This window comes from Excalfactoria chinensis, chromosome 3 (genome assembly GCF_039878825.1).
Source record: "Excalfactoria chinensis isolate bCotChi1 chromosome 3, bCotChi1.hap2, whole genome shotgun sequence".
NCBI classification, from domain to species: Eukaryota; Metazoa; Chordata; class Aves; order Galliformes; family Phasianidae; genus Excalfactoria; species Excalfactoria chinensis.
The window spans coordinates 69,380,372-69,396,593 of NC_092827.1; the positions used below are offsets into that span (position 1 = coordinate 69,380,372).

The 16,222-nt window shown below is 37.7% G+C and overlaps 1 protein-coding gene across 3 annotated transcripts in view; it reads right to left on the bottom strand.

The window, feature by feature from the left end:
• Nucleotides 1-16,222, bottom strand: part of LYST (lysosomal trafficking regulator) — a 75,322-nt gene that overhangs the window by 13,970 nt on the left and 45,130 nt on the right. For all 3 annotated transcript variants that reach the window (XM_072331588.1, XM_072331589.1, XM_072331590.1), the window contains exons 23-40: nt 14,449-15,073; nt 13,774-13,951; nt 12,940-13,109; nt 11,329-11,559; nt 10,254-10,420; nt 9,636-9,788; nt 8,057-8,248; nt 7,258-7,436; nt 5,884-6,090; nt 4,554-4,730; nt 4,014-4,090; nt 3,626-3,814; nt 3,006-3,151; nt 2,827-2,923; nt 2,104-2,165; nt 1,674-1,729; nt 649-801; nt 57-301 (exon numbers count right to left, since the gene is read on the bottom strand). In XM_072331588.1, the coding sequence (XP_072187689.1) occupies nt 57-301; nt 649-801; nt 1,674-1,729; nt 2,104-2,165; nt 2,827-2,923; nt 3,006-3,151; nt 3,626-3,814; nt 4,014-4,090; nt 4,554-4,730; nt 5,884-6,090; nt 7,258-7,436; nt 8,057-8,248; nt 9,636-9,788; nt 10,254-10,420; nt 11,329-11,559; nt 12,940-13,109; nt 13,774-13,951; nt 14,449-15,073 (3,304 nt within the window). The remainder of the gene's footprint in view (nt 1-56; nt 302-648; nt 802-1,673; nt 1,730-2,103; nt 2,166-2,826; nt 2,924-3,005; nt 3,152-3,625; nt 3,815-4,013; nt 4,091-4,553; nt 4,731-5,883; nt 6,091-7,257; nt 7,437-8,056; nt 8,249-9,635; nt 9,789-10,253; nt 10,421-11,328; nt 11,560-12,939; nt 13,110-13,773; nt 13,952-14,448; nt 15,074-16,222) is intronic.

Here is a 16,222-nt window from a genome sequence, read left to right on the forward strand (position 1 = left end):
TTAAATAGCTGTTTCAAAGTAATTGTAAATAACCAGTTCCAAACATCTCGTATTACCTATATACTGATGGGTCATTAAGGTCCAGTGTCTCACTGATGTAGTCAGAAAGTATAAAGGGAAATACTGGATATTGCATGAGATCATTGAAGGAACGGCCTGCGTGTTTGTTTAAATGAGTCAGGTATTCAAAGTTAGTAATCTGTCCCGTGCACCACAGGTGGGTCAAAGCAGTAATATTTCCATATTCCAAAAGGTTAGGCAAATTGTTAGTTAAGATGTTGTGGTACACATCATTACGGACCTAAAAGAAAATACCAGAGGTTTAATCATATTGTTTAAAAAACTTCAAAATAAAAAGACTGAGTATCTTACAAATGTCTTACAAATTTCCAGAGCTATGTTGTAATGGATGGATGTCCAGCATGACTAAGATTCTTTCACGTCTCAGTACATCAGAAATATGTTTTACACCAAGATTTTGTCAGACTGTCTGTCTAGAAGCCCAGCTGAGAAAAGGCTTTTTTACAGATACTAAGCAGAATTTATTACTAGTCCATGCAACAGCTCACCTTAAGAACTAACATGTCCGTGTATGCTACAAAGATATTGCAAAGTGCTTTGATATACTACACATTAGCGTCACCTTACCTTTGTATTATCAAAAGCCAAGAGTAAAGTTCTGCCATTTGTCAGAAATATTTCCACAGCATTGTCTCTTAGCTGCCACCAACGCTTATGGACTTCCTTAATTTCCTCATAGGTCCAAGAGAATGATGCTGGTTCAGTTTCTCCATGAAAACTCTAAGGAATATGCAATTGAAGTTACTCTATATAGCAGGTTTTCCAAACAGAAACTATTTTACTTGGAGCAGTTTGTAATCATATAACACATCTTAAGTGAAACAGTTGTGCTGTGAAGCTTTTAAGACACTTTCTTTATAGAAATTTCCCATATTCCTCTCTCCCCAAGGCAGCAGGCAGAACATTATGCATATTCCTCAGCCTCTTCAGTATCCTATCCGATGCTCCAGCACAAGAAAGCTTTCATTGGCACTTAAACTGAAATATTGGACAATAAGAACAAGCAAAGCTTGTCTATATATCCTAATTCTGCTGGTTCTGCAAAGGACAGAACAGCAAAATAGCCGATAACACGTTAAAGCACAGGGCTGTGTGACACTGTGGAGTGGTGCACAGTGGAGCTCTGTGTAAGTATTTCAGGACTTTTAGCAGTAAGACTCACAGCTTGATAATTTTCATCATAAGGATTAAGTCACTTCCAATTTCCTGCATAAAATTATTTTCTTGAAGAGGATAAGGGAGGTGATTTAGAACACCCTATGAACTGAAAAATTCAAGTAGCAGAGGTGCTTCCTAGTACATCCAGCAAGTTGTTTTTCAGGTGCAGGTCAGCACAAACTCTATGCAGCTCTGCTGATGAACTCACAGTAACAGGCAGAAGGAACCAAAGACACCCAACACTGCTCTCTACTCATTCCCTTCCCAGCCTTAAGGAAGATGGATTCCTGATCCCACAGCTAGCTGCGATAGGAACCCAAACAAATCACTTTCATTCACCTCATCTGTAGATCTAACATCAGTGACAGCAGACAAAAGCTATTTACAGTGCAGCTTGGAAAAATTAAGACTGGACAACAAGATCCAATACTTACAGAATTTTCAATGGTGTCTGATGCGTTGTCCTCAACAAAATACATGCCACACTTTCCTGCAGGAAGAAGTAGTTGCCAAAACTACTGTTTGTGCACTGCACCTTAAGTTCATTATAAACATTCAGTGTTCAGGTGTTAAGAGAACTAAGAATAATATCTGAAGAAGCAGTAGCTGATAGACATAGATTTTAATATGGAAAACATTCTGCAACTTTAAAAATAACTACAGTCCAAACAGTATTCATGCAAATGCCATAGCCGATCTATAGGATACATTATCCATGAGAAGTCAAGAAAGCATTCAATTATGTCCTGCTCTTCCTAATGTATTCACAACAAGGACTTTCTTCAGAATAAACATCTAACTTCACATACACTGCAGGATTTTAGACAAAACAGAATATTTATGAGAACTGAGAATAGTATTTACCTAGCAGCAGTTCACCAGCAGTCTCTCTAGAAGGTGCTACACTGATACATCTTCGATTAACTCTGGAATAATTCAAAAGTTAGCAATGCTTACTTCTGGTGTGTAGTAAGAACTAACAGCCTTAGAGAGTACAGTTGAATACAATTCTCAACATCATGACTGTAAAGGTTCTAATTCCAAGGAGATAAAGAAATTAGAACACTGATGTTCTGGACTTGCATGCAAGTGTATTTGTATTTAATTTATTGCATTGTATGTTCTCTTCAGTCATTTTAAGCAGAATTAGTGCTTGTAATATGTGGTAAATTAACTTAATGCTTATTAGCTAAATTGTGTTTTATAACACAATCCTAAAAGCAGGGAGGATGAAAGAACAATTTACAGATGGAAAGACCTACCAGATCTAGTTGTACTACCTGCAGTGGGTAGATAAGTAGCAAAAAAAAAAATCCCACCAGGCAGTCCCACAGAAGATCCAAACCCACATCAAACCACGTGGTATTTGCTTTTACAGATTTCTGAACTCATGGAGACAAACCATTTTAAGAATCAGGAAACATACATGTTGGTAGCTCTGCTTCTTGGCAAGTATAGCAAGAAAACTCACTGCATTCTGACTTTGTCTCTTATTTCACTCAGTTTCTTAAGTTCACACTAATAGTAAAGAGAAGTTTCATTGTCAGGAGAGAAGGGGGAAGAGAAAGGAAGATATGAAGAAGTTACCTTATATGTTCACTTGCAGCTTTATCCTTTACAGTTGAAGAGTGAGAAGAATGTGTTTTATCTTCAAATAGGTAAGACAAGGGAGGTTTTATTATGCCTATAAAAAAAAAACCCAAAAAGCAATAAAGAACAAGCATTCATTGTTATTGAGATCCATTCTTACAATATATTATAATTACCTTCCTGCTTCTGCCTGTCTGGAAGAAGGTATTTATTTGGAATAGTTAGGTAGCACCTCTGCAAGCGCCTCCTCTCTCTGTTTGGGCCCTCTGTTGGATCCAGTTGCCAAGAAGTTGGGTAATAGACTGGGTCATACCAGAGTGCTCTGAAAAAAAAACAAGGTTCGTTACAGTGTTATTCACTCAGGTTGTGCTTAAATGGTAGAGATGCAGCAGTTCCACAGCACTGGGCAGCTTTTTCTGCAAAATAATTACAAAGGTAATTATGTTGTATATTCTTATGTGCTCCTCCCACTGACTTGCTGTTGATGAACAAGTACTGTAAGACTGCTCTTTAAGTTACTAATTCTGCTGAAGTCAGCAATACAACATAGCTGAATTTTCAAAATACTCAAGACACTGCAAACAAATTAGTTCAGCAGTAGCAGGAGTAACAGAAATACTACTCAGCTTACCTGCTCTCAAAAATTAAGAGAATAAATCAGAAGTGTGTCACAGGTCTTTAACCATCAAATGATTAGCATATGTGAGTCATTTTAATTTTATGTAATCTACATTTCAGTCCTCTAAGTAGAACGAAGTGCACATCAGGCACTAAGTGTCTCCCCTCCTCCACTTACCGATCGTGCGTGAGCTGCTGAACGAGCTCCTGCCAATGTCTGCTGGCACTCAGCTCTGCCTTATACATCCCCCTGATGTGCTGGATAACTTTCTTTCTTTCCATTCCTTGTGACAGAGATACAGCCTGCGTGATGTCCCCAGCTATTTTGGAAATATCTTTAGATTTTGTATCCAGACGTTGAAAGAGACTGAGGAAAAAAAAAGAATCGCTCTTTAACACATCGTCACATTGAAAGCGGAAGCAAAAACTCTTACAAAATGCAACCAGCATCAGTAAGTTCAAAAATTCTACACGTCAATAATAATCACGTAGGTAACTGTGAGGGAACATGCCAAGCATGCAGCATTCCAAGAGAGTTTTCACAGTTCTTTTTAGAAAGCACTCACTTTTGTCGATTATTTGCCATTGTTTTCTCCCAGGCAGCTTTGTTCACACCTTCTTCCATCTCATACTTCTTCTGATCCTGAACAGAAATTTCATGTTATTTCTCCCATCTCAGAAACAGTCAGAAGCTAAAGGATATTCCAGTTTAAAAGGAAGACTGGCAGAAAACTGTTGACCTGATATCTTGCCAGCAGTTAAAACCACACCTTCATTTCAATTAATGTCACTGTAATACACTTACAAGTCTTCTTTTTTTTTTTTTTTTTTTTTTTTTTGCAAAGAGCCAGAAAAATTCATTTTTTCCAGACCATTTGATACTAGTAGTTAACTGCAAGCTCATCTATTTGCTTTAAGTACTACACTTAACCAGGGAGCTGTAACACATGAGATTGCTGCTAAGTGTTGAGCATGCATAAGAACTATTCAGAACTCAAAGAGAATCCCAGTAAGAAACATAAGCCATGCTCAAAACAAACCAAACTCTCTTCAATAGAGCTCAAATCCCATATAGTAAACAGTTGTCTTAAGTAAATCTTCTTCACCTCTTTCAAAGCTTTTATTACATCTGGTTTTGGTCTTGGGCTCAGAGGAATACATTTATAGCCACAACATTTTAACGTATTCACAAAGTCTCCTGCTGCCGTTTGTTCTTCTTTGGTCATTTCATCAATGTGATTGCACATTAACTCATACAGATACAGTACTAATTTAGGTCCATGCTAGAAAACAAAAAGAAGGAAAGCAGGAAGAAAAAAGGTATGGTCATTCTCAATTCTAAAACAAATACAGCACTGAACTTCTTGCTTCCTCCCACCTTATTTTTCCCTTTCCCAGTCAGCCAGGACTTCTGCTTTTTCTGTGATTTAAAGAAAATGGCTGCTTTGGCGTCCAAAGTCAAACTTAGAGAACTAGAAAGAACACACAATGTAATCCTCTACATTTTTGAGCAACTTGTGACTTTCTAAATGGCTTACAGAAAAGACAAAATTATTTTGCAAATACTCCGATTCTCTAGGCACAACAGTTATACCTCAACAAGTGCGTGTCAGAAGCTCCTAGTTTACCTTGCTTGATTAACAAATTAGAACCAACAAATGAGGAAGTTAAGCAGACACAGGCACCAAATGCTCTCCACATGACATCCCCAGAGAAGTTGCTGCTAGCATATCAGCTCTTTTCCTACTGTACTTAAACAGAAATGTTTAAGTGTTCTTAAATGTTCATCTCCCCTTCGTGTGTAGTGTACTGATGTCATTTCATTCTTGTAGAAGATCCCAAACAGCAGTGTTCCTACTCCATAACAGGTCATGACTAAGAAATGCTTTCTCACAAGCATGCAGTAAGCAAACTGACAAGGAGTATAATCAAAAGTGGGGTTTTTCTTCCTTTTCTATCCCAGAAATGGAAGAGGAGTTGTTCAGGTGTTTGAGTCTTAAGACCACAGAACACACGATCTCACTTAGAGAATTAGGACTAAATACAGAAAAATAGAATACTGCTTTAATTGATGACCAACTTAATCAATATATTGTGGCAATCAGATCTAACAAGTTTCAGAAAGTCCAGGGCAAGCATAATGCCTTCGTTAATTTCCTTCAAACATCTTCCAGTTCTTCCTGTTAAAACTAGTGCTACCTTTTGGTTCTATGACTCAGAAGATGTGCTACATAGTCACAACAACCTGAAAGAATCCCATCTTTGCCCACCACAAAGCTACCCACCATCAGGATAACAGAGTAACTGCAGATCTGTATGAAGGCTACAACAGCAGCAAAGAAGTTCAGGCACAAACCCTGCCCTCATTAATTGTACTATTTAAGCCAGAAATTTGAATCCAAGTTCTACATACTTCTATAATACCCTAAAGCTTACTTGCAAAGTTGGGCTAAGACAGTCACACAGAATCTCTTGATGGTTCACTTCACGGACCATCTCCAAAGCCTGCTTTCTTTCCTGAAGCGGCCTTGCTGGAGACAAGATGTGCACAAGAAGTCTTCCAAGTTGCGTACGGAAAGTGTCTTTACATGACAAGAGGATTCTCTTCCACTGCTGCTTGGGTGTGCTCGTTCTGCTGGTGCCCTAAGTTAAAGGGACATTGTTTCTTTAGTCTTCACAGAGGGATAGGGCTTCCTTTTATAAGATTTATTTACATGGCAAAAAGAAACTTACAATTAAAGTGATCAAAGTATAAAAGCAGTAAAGATTTCTCTATCAAAATAGTACGTTTAATTTACTGTTTTATTGTATGTTTGAAGGTGTTTTATTAAAAATGAAACAAAGCTTTTTCTAACAAGATGAACATTTTCCCTTGATAGGCTAATGATGGGAATCCAGCCCTTTGCTAAACAGAGTACTCAGAAGGACTATGCAGCAATTTAAGAAGTGGATACTGGAACAGAAGGTTTAAATATTGAGGGGTTTGTTTTGATATATAGCTCATCTGCATTATTCATTAGATTGACAAGAATGGATTTGCTCAAAAGGTTAGAAACCAGGCATTTGATTGAAGTGCAAGGGCTCAAACACACATGCAGGCTTAGAGAAGTACCAAAGGTAAGGCATGATGGGAAGATACCTGACCTAACACACTACATTTTTCAGAGCTATAAAGAAAATTAGGTTGAGCTAATTTTTACAGAGATGACTTAAGAGAAATACAGACGCAAGAAGCAATAAGTTAATTTTTCCCCAACATACCATTTCAAATTACCCAAATGAAACACAGTCATCTTGGAAAGGTTGACAGGCTAACGACTCTACGTTACAAAACAAAACCCAGCAACAACTGAAAAAAAGGTTCCACTTCCTGATACACCTCAGCATCAACTGTTAAATATATTACAGACAAATTGCTCAGATAAACTATATATATATACACACACACACACACCCATATATATTAAGCTATTTATGCACCATCCGTGGACATACAACAAACCTCCCGTTATAGGGTCCAACAGCAGACCAAGATCTTACGGGAAACACAGATCTATTTATCCTTTATGTGTGCATTAAAGCAGCTGAATTATGCTAAATATTGTGAGACTGAACCGCAACAGATACATTCAGTATTTCACAATGGAAGAATAACTGGGAAGCTGAACAGGTTTTAATGATACTACGGCTGAACTGAGAGACTCAGCAAGAAATACATTTATGATAGAAAGCTTTAGGTATAAGAAGTTCCTAATAAGTAAACCTTATGAAATACACTTTTGTGCGGAAAACATGTAACTAGTTACTTACAGGGGACAGCCTGATTCCTTCCATTAACATTTTGAACATTTCTTTCAGAAAAGGATTTGTTCTGTTGGGCAGCTCTTGCTGGATCTCTTCTTCAGGAACTTCCAGCTGGGATGCTGCAAGCCGACTCTGACTTGCTGTTTCTGTTATACCCAGTATGTCAAAGCACTCTTCAGAAGACGCTTAAAATTTAACAGACAAGTTGATCAGTACCATCTCGGCAAAGCTAATCCTACATTCCTTTAGCTGGCAGCAAATCGAACATTGTCTTTACTACATACTTACTATACTACATTATTTTAAGTATCAATATGTACTCCTTATTTCAATCCCCTCACAAACCATCCAGCATTTACAGCTAGTCACGGAGCAGTTCAGTTCTTTGAATGCTCTCTTGTTTCTGTGGAATTGGAACTAACTCCACAAGTCAACACTTGCTAACAAATGTAGGCATCCCATAGCAGCACACAAACGGATGCATTTTAAAAGAGAATGCAAAAGCTTCCTTTTGCATTTTTTGCTATTTGACTTTAGGTCATAATTCAAGCAGCTTGGACAAATCAATGTAGCACTACAATAGCTTATTCAATTTATTCAGATATCCAGATTTGACTGTCAGTAATATAATACAGCAAGACAAACTTCTGAGAGACTGACCAATTATAGTAACTCCATTAAGCTAGTATCTACAATAATGCTAATCAATAGCATTACTTTCCTTTCAAACTCTCTGAAGTCAAGCGTCCATTTGTCATAGAACACTATTCTGACACTGTCAAAACAAATGAACAGAAACTCCTACCTAAATAAATGAGTCTGTTTACAGCAAGGACAGTTAGCCTCTGTAACCTTTGTACAAACTCAGTCTCAGTGGCTTGGATAGGACTTTCTTGACTCATTCTTCGTTGCATCATCATATTGAACTCCTCGCTTGCTACTGAACGCATTTTCATCAGCAGAGCATCAGACTGAGCAGGCGAAAGTTTTCTGGAACCTTCAAGTAAAGAAACATTAAGAAGTGTCCTACTAAAAACACACCAAGTTAATCACTCAGTTATAGTCTTCACCAAACAATGCAAAAATCTTTGGATGAAATCAAGCACTTGAAGTACATTAATGTTAAAAGGAGTAAGTGTCATTTGGGTGCTCGCCTCTTTCAAGACATTTCATATTTGAAGATAAATACATAAAGAAATGGCACAATAAAATAAGTTAGTGTCAAGATGAGATTTACTGAGCAACTTCAGTATCTTTGTACAAAGCAGATTTTAGGGCAGTTTTATACCTTTTCTTGCTATGCAATTATGATAAAAGATGCCATCATTCTTCATGTATTTATTTTTACTACTAGAAGACAGATTTATCAATGCAAATGAGTTGCCACTTAGAATTACAGCACATAAACAAACATTTTGTATCACATCCATTGCCACCAACATTGACAAAATACTATCAAAATATTCATTGGAGAAAAAGATCTTGAACTGCCAAGCTTTGACTGCATTTGGTTCTTTCAGAGAAATGTCAGAGTCCTAGTTGTAATTCTAATTACACCATTATATTATCTTGAGCGCCTTGCTAGATTTGCTAGCAAAAATATTTTCACTATATTTACTAGGCTGATATTGAAAGGCCTTGAAAGCTGATCATGCCAAGAAAGAGGTTCCGTAGTAAACATGGAAAAATATATCTTTTTTTAAAGAACTGAAATACATATCAGGTGTTTAAGTTATACATGCTACCTAGTCTTAAACATGCTTATTTACATGCAGTTTCCAGTCAGAAGACAGAAAAAGTGTTATAGAATTAACAAGCCATTATATAGACAGACAGTATTACTCTTGAGTTGCACAAGTGTTTTACAGGAAGTGCCATAGTGGAATCAAGCAGTCTCATGTTCCCAATTAAATTCGCAATGCAAGGTATTATCTTCAGGACAATCACTTATTTAAAGCTGGGTAATGGTGCAATACCCACATTATAGTTACACTGCAGTTAGAAGAACTAACTTTATTGTGGTGTGTCATTGTGAAGTTAGGTATTAAAGCTACTACAAATTATTTGAAAAATGTTTTCGCTAAGCAACTCATGAATTGGATTCTCTTCAAAGGAAGGCAGCATCCATATTTAGAGACTGAAGTGAGAAAATGTTGACTAAGGTGTCAATTCAGTATTCCACTCTTCCCTTGCAATACAAAAACAAGCTCAAATAGGTACAGGCTTTTCTGTTCCAAAATGTACACATGTAAATAAAGCCAATAAATCAATTTATATTTTAGAACAGGATTCACTTGTACTGTCATCAAAATTAGAGTTCAAAATAGATGTTTCACAAGTAATAAAGAAAGGCAAGAGTGCAAGTACAGACTTCTGCTGCTCACCAGCAATGCCTTTACGCTTTTGAAACATCGCACGATGTGCTGCAGATAGCGATGGGGCCACACCAGCCTGCTCCTGAGCATCGCTGCTTGCTGTAGTTCTTATTAATTCAATAGCCGCTTGAAGAACCCTTAACTGCAGAGCAACTGCCATATCTACAGGAAGAAAGAAGCACTGGATGTGTGACAGAGTCTTACTTGACAAGCACTCAACAATTTTTAATCAGATATTTGTACAAAAAAAGTGAAAGAACACAGCGTGAGAACTAAAATCCTTGATTTCAAGGAAGCCATACAGAAAGCCAGCTCACTTACTAGTGAGCACATGGCACATAAGTGAGTACTCACAGAAAAGTCACTGAATTACTATGCAATAAGCTAAAAACAACTTTACAGAATGTTTCTATTCAAACATCCCATATGAACTTAGAGCCATTGTTCCTTCAGATTAGCAGTTCACAACCACGAGACAGGCTTCAAAGGAAGAGTACCACTAGGAAAAGGATGATCTCATAAGCAGAAAATTCCCCCTTGTCCCTTAAATGGAATATTAAACAAACTGTCTGGGAATGGATGTACTTCTCCAGTCCTGTGACCCCCTAGAGTAAGCAAATAACTTACTTTGCATCCTTGTATTTTTACTGTTTTGAAGATGACCCAGCAGCACAATGAGGTCTTCAATAACACGAAAATACTGTGAACCTGAGGAGCTGCAGGCATGAATTGCAACTGCTACCAGGAGCTGCTGTATATCACATGCGAGTAGTTTGTAGTCATTCAGGGGAATGCTGCAAACAGAGTTGTAATTACCAGAAACATTACAATACCAAAAGACCATAAGCTGTAACTAGACCTATTACTATTTTTCCCCGCTACTTCTGCCAGCCATATCTAATATTATGTTGAATCTGATATAAAAACATTGCTGCTGAAAGCTAGGGAATTGCAACCAAAGAGCTTAACCTTTACAAATTGGATGCCTGACAGTAAAATTAGGATTGTAACAAAGTTTCATCAGAAAAAAAAACCAATGATTTTTATTATCAGATCTACAAGTTTAAGAACAGTTATGAAGTCTAAATTTCTCAAATAGTACCTTGAAGAATTCAGGATAAACTCTCATTTTATAAGCACCCTGAGTTCAAATTATTGCTTTAAAAAGAAAATCTACTTAGTTCTTCAACATTTCAAGAAATAAATATGCAAGAAACCCCACTTTTCCTTCCTTCCTTGTAATGACCATTTTTAAAGAAGCCCGGAATGTTCATAACTAGTGAAGTTGTTTACATTACTCAACATCTCACATGTTAAATCACAGGAGGGATTCTGTGCACTTTCAACATTTGCCACTGATACGGCAGATCGCTACCAACTCCTGTGCCTTCATCTTACTATTCGAGTTTTACTAGAAGCCTCCAGAACACACACTGAATTCTGCATTTCATAAGGTCCTTTCGCTTGAAAATTTAAGGCATTCAAAGGACACTTTACAAACAGTGTACTCTATTGTTTAAGCCAAATATCTAAAGGTTAGCTTTTATTTGGAGGTACAGTTAAAAGCTGTAAGCCATAAATGCAGCATTTTGTATGTGGTCTCTGAACATTTTACGAAGTATTAAGAACACAATATGCTTCACTTTCTGCTACTCTTAACACTGTGTCTGTGCTATCTTAGAGCAATGGATAAAACACTTACTTGGTTTCCAGTCCATTGAGAGCGGCCAGCGTATTACACAGCACATACAGCAAACCATTATCAAGCAGCAGGTCTGCGACTTTTGAGCAGGAGTTTATAATTTGTAGCAGGAGACAGAAGCAGTTATGCAGCAGAACATTATCATATAAGGAGTTCTCTATAAGACCCAGAACAGGAATAACACACCATTTTTGAAAAAGTCCAACGTTCTTGACATCTTCCAGATCAAATCTATTAAAACAAAGAAGTCAGTCTAATAGAAGCATGGTATACACAGTATTTTTAAATGCTACAATATCAGTCTATAACAGCATTCTGGCAAATGTGTAGATGGCAGATTCCTACATTTCATTTCAGTAACACTGTCACTACTGCTGAAATAAGAGTAAAATAAAACATTTCAAAGAGCTGTAAGGAAATGAAGTACATAAAAACACACCCGGTACTTCAGCTAACTACCAATGGTCTGCAGTATAGATTTCATGAAAACAGGCATTTTCAATCAGTAAACAAAATGACTTCTTTCCAGTAATAAACGTTTCAACTGGCACAGACAACACCAAGAAACCAAACAAAGCCTGACTTCACTTAAGTCATACTGACCTAGCAGGAGGTCTCATATCTTATACCCATTATTGGTGAAGTTTAGATCAAGTTTGGCAACTTCTAACTTACTTCAGCTGCAGAATTTAAAAGCAGAGCTTCAGGCCTTGCGTTAGCAAACTGGGATTATTCTAAGGTTATCATCCCATCACATATATTAATGTATAATCCTAAAAGAATGCGAGTCATAAGAATTATCTTTCCAGCCCCATAATTAGTTTTGAGAAAATAACAGTTCTCTGCTTTGGGACTAAACAGCCACAAGGTTTAAGTCTGGGAATTAAACAGGAATATTTGTACTGAGGGAAGATCAGGTCAATATGCAGAAGTCATTTAGTTACAAATACTGCAAGGAAGGAAACTGAGAACAAGCTTTTTTTCAAGATTTATGTGCTACTGACTATGCTCAGACATATTCTCCCTGTACAGTCAATAACACTGTCAAACTAATTCTAAAATACACCACTTGGTTAGGAAGATAATTGTCTTCTTGAAGCATCTCTGTTCCTGACAGCATGGGGAGTTTCTTTAGTTCAAACAAATGGCACAACTGTGAGATATGCCCTAAAGGAAATGGGGATTTACAATCAGGAAAAGTCAGGAGAACAAGAGGCAGCAAGCTTTTTCTTCAATTACTTATCAAAATCCAGTAGCAGCAGTCTAGTAGGACCACAGAGATAAAAAAGAAGTTAAGCTGACTACAGTAAATTGAAAGTGTGAAGACCTCTGAGATCCTCATAAATCCTGATTGTTTAGAACATCCCAGCTGATAGCATTCATCAGATGAAGTTGCTAACCAACAGCTTAAGGGCCATACGGTAGTCCTAAGTATTTCAAAAGCACTTAAAATCGTTAAAGCAGTAACACAACATTTAAAGTTTTTAAATGTTTTTAAGGAAGGAAGAAAAACAGGAATCAGAAACCTATCACATTTTTGCTTTCAGCATGAAAACACAGTTTTCAGTTCAAATATTAAGTCATGGAATGTAAAAGCAAAGCATTACTTACTCTTCATCCAGGCCAACAGAACGGCCAAAGAGCATTTCCAAAAAGCACTCTACAACTTCTTGAGTCCCCTGGTGAAGGTAGAGCTGGTTGGCAAGCAAGGAGAAGCCACGATTCTTTAGGAATTTTTCCTTCTGCTCTCTCCTTGCTCTGTTGAAATATGCATCCAGCAGCTAAAAACAAATACAGAATTTCAAAGTTTTAAAAAACTGTGATACTTCAGTTACAGTCTAAACTGCCATTATTTCTCACATCAGTTGAATTTATCTTTTTAATATGAAGACTACTTCTGTTTTTTAGTCAGGTTCAAGTGAAATCAAGTCACATTCACAACAAGCACTGAATCACAGAGTGGTTTGGGTTGGAAGGGACCTTTAAAGATCACCTAACTCCAACTCCTCCACTATAGGCAGGCAGAGACACTTTTCACTAGTTCAGGTTGCTCAAAGCCTCTTCTGCTCTGACTGAAGATTTCCAATAGTAAGGCATCCAAATCTTCTGTGGGCACCCCCATCACAAAAGGATTTCTTCCCTACACACAGAGACTGAATGTATCAGCTGATTTAGATTTAGAATTGTTGTATTTGTTAATCCCTGCACCTTGGTGTGCAGACCATGGGGCTCAGCACACAGATCACATTCATCTCTTGCAGATCCTTTAGGCTTGGTATTTTGGGTTTGTTTTTTTCGGGACTTTTGGTCCGTTTTTATTTTTATAATCTGTGAGAATAGAAACAGATCTTAAAACTGAGAAGTAAGCCTACAAAAATGAAGGTTTTCTCATGTTTCCAATGCTAACTAAGCTAGTAGACAATTTCACATTTTCTATTGGCCTACTTTAATGACGCCTTGTTGTATGAGAGGAGACGGGTGGTTCACAAGAACTATGAGATAATCAGGTTGGATAAGTTTGTCCATCACATCTTCTAGCATGACATCTGGTAATATTAGGAGAACTCCACGCAAAAGGTCATACAATCCACAACAGATAAGCACAAGACAGTCTTCTGTATACCTGAAGACAAAGGAATATGTTTTACCACAGTTCGCTGCCAACAATAGGAAACAAACACAGAATTGCTAGTTACTGCTGAGATTGAGTGGGTGGAATAGAGGAAATCTGACAAACATTTCCCCTATGAATCACTCTTCACTAATATTTATTTTTTTATGTCTAATATTTACTTTTGATTTTGGGTAACAAAGGGTAATGTGACCAGAAGTACTACTACAAGTTTTCTGAGGAAATAGCAGAACAAGTCCCCACTCCTACCGTACATAGTTATCATTAGCTCCCAATGGAAAATATATATTTGAGAATTAAAAATTAAACAATTCTGTAGACTACCAAGAGCTTAATGAATGGGTTTTATTACAGCCATTGAAAATATTCCCTTACTCTTGCAGATTTCCTAACATGGTAGGACAGTAGCCAAGACTAAAAAATGGGAAAATAAAGCCTTCCCCAATACAGTGAGCTGCTGCTTATTTATTATGTTTTCATCTGCTTACCTCTCAGAACTTTCATACGTTTTTCGGGGATTCTCATTTGCTGAGGAAAAAGCAAGATTCTCCCATTCCTCAGGAAGCGCATTCTTGTCAGCAAAGCTTGGCCAGCGAGCAATGGCTGAAGATCCTCCATGAACAGAAAATGCTAAACCCAGCCCTGCAAAAGTACTCTGACTCTTCTGAAGGGAAGGTAATCCTTTCAGATTGTCTGGACGACGCAGCAAAAGCTGAGGTGCAGCATCACCTTCTTTACATTTCAAGTCTGCATCTGCTTCCTTACTCTCAAATGTATTTTCAGATAGCTCTTCTTTTGGAATGTCTTCAAACATTTCAGCAGACGTTAACTCTGAATCACAAACTGTTTTTGCAGACTCACAACTGCTAAGAAAATCTTCCTGCACCCTTTTTATGGTTTCAGAATGTCCATCAAAAACAATTTTACCCTCAAGATCAGCGTAGTCATACTTATCAATATTCTGCAAGTCATCAATGCTCCTTTGCGATCTTTCCATTAGTCTTCTTCTATGTACTTGAGGTGATGAAGTAGGAGATGCTGGTAAGCTTTTGCATAGTCTTTTAGGCACTTGAGAACTTATCTTCTGCTGTACACTAGCCTCAGAAGTATCCCCTAGAGAAATAAGGACATCTTAAGCATTGTTTTTGCTCTCAAAACAACCTTTTCCTTAACTGTTTCACTTGCACATGGAATGTAACATTGATGTACAAGCTAATCCTACATAGCAAAGCTGATTCCACACTTGACATAGCTCAGATTTTGCCAAACAATCAAGTAGAGATATCAGATTATTACGCAGCCAAACAATTGGCAAGTCACGATCAAGTCAGGAAAATGAATGAATTACTTGAACAGGTTTTCCACATGAACTTATATTCTTATACTTACCTTCTGATCCTCTTAACTAATCCTCAGAAGGAATTTATTCAGAACCATTGAATCACTGAGGATGGAAGGCTGCTACCAGGACCAACTTTTTACCCAGGTAAATTGTGACAAGACAAGGGGAAATTGACTTAAACTGAAAGAGGGGAGGTTTAGTTTAGATGTTAGGAAGAAATTTGTTACTCAGACAGCAGTGAGACGACAACCTAGAAAAGCTGTGAATGCTCCATCCCTGAAGGCATCCAAGGCCAGGCTCAATGGACTCCTGGGCTGTCTGATCTAGTGACTAGCAGCCCTGCCCAAAGCAATGGGGCTGGAACTGGATGACCTCCAAGATTCCTTCCAACCTAAGCCATTCTATGATTCTATGATGAAGGCACCTTCAGAAACTGTCTAGTTCAACCTCTCTGCTCAAAGCAAAAATCAAACAGGCTGCTCTTCCCTCCTGTGTAAGAGGTCCAGGTTTAATCTACCAACACATTTCAGAGGGCACTGGCAGGCTGCTCACCAATTAGTTCAACGTTTTTACACTAGGCATTACACGCACTGTAGATCTGTAACAAATTACTGCATATTCTATTTGACAGTTTGCTTTTTAGGGGCACATTTTAGCCTGAAGAGACCCCATTTAGAACACATTACAGGTATCTCCCCTAATATTTTTATGAGGGAGAAGAGTATGGCAGAGGAAGTTCTCTGTTAGTCCAGGAAAAGGAGCTGGCAGTATTACAGAAACCACAAGTTAGTACTAATGCAACGGTGATGCATTAGAATATTATACACTTAATTCAAAGAAAGTAAGGGGGGATATAGGTACCCTTAATTCACCTTAATTCTAACTCTGAAGGGGTGCCGGTAGGGGAATAGGAAGAAAAA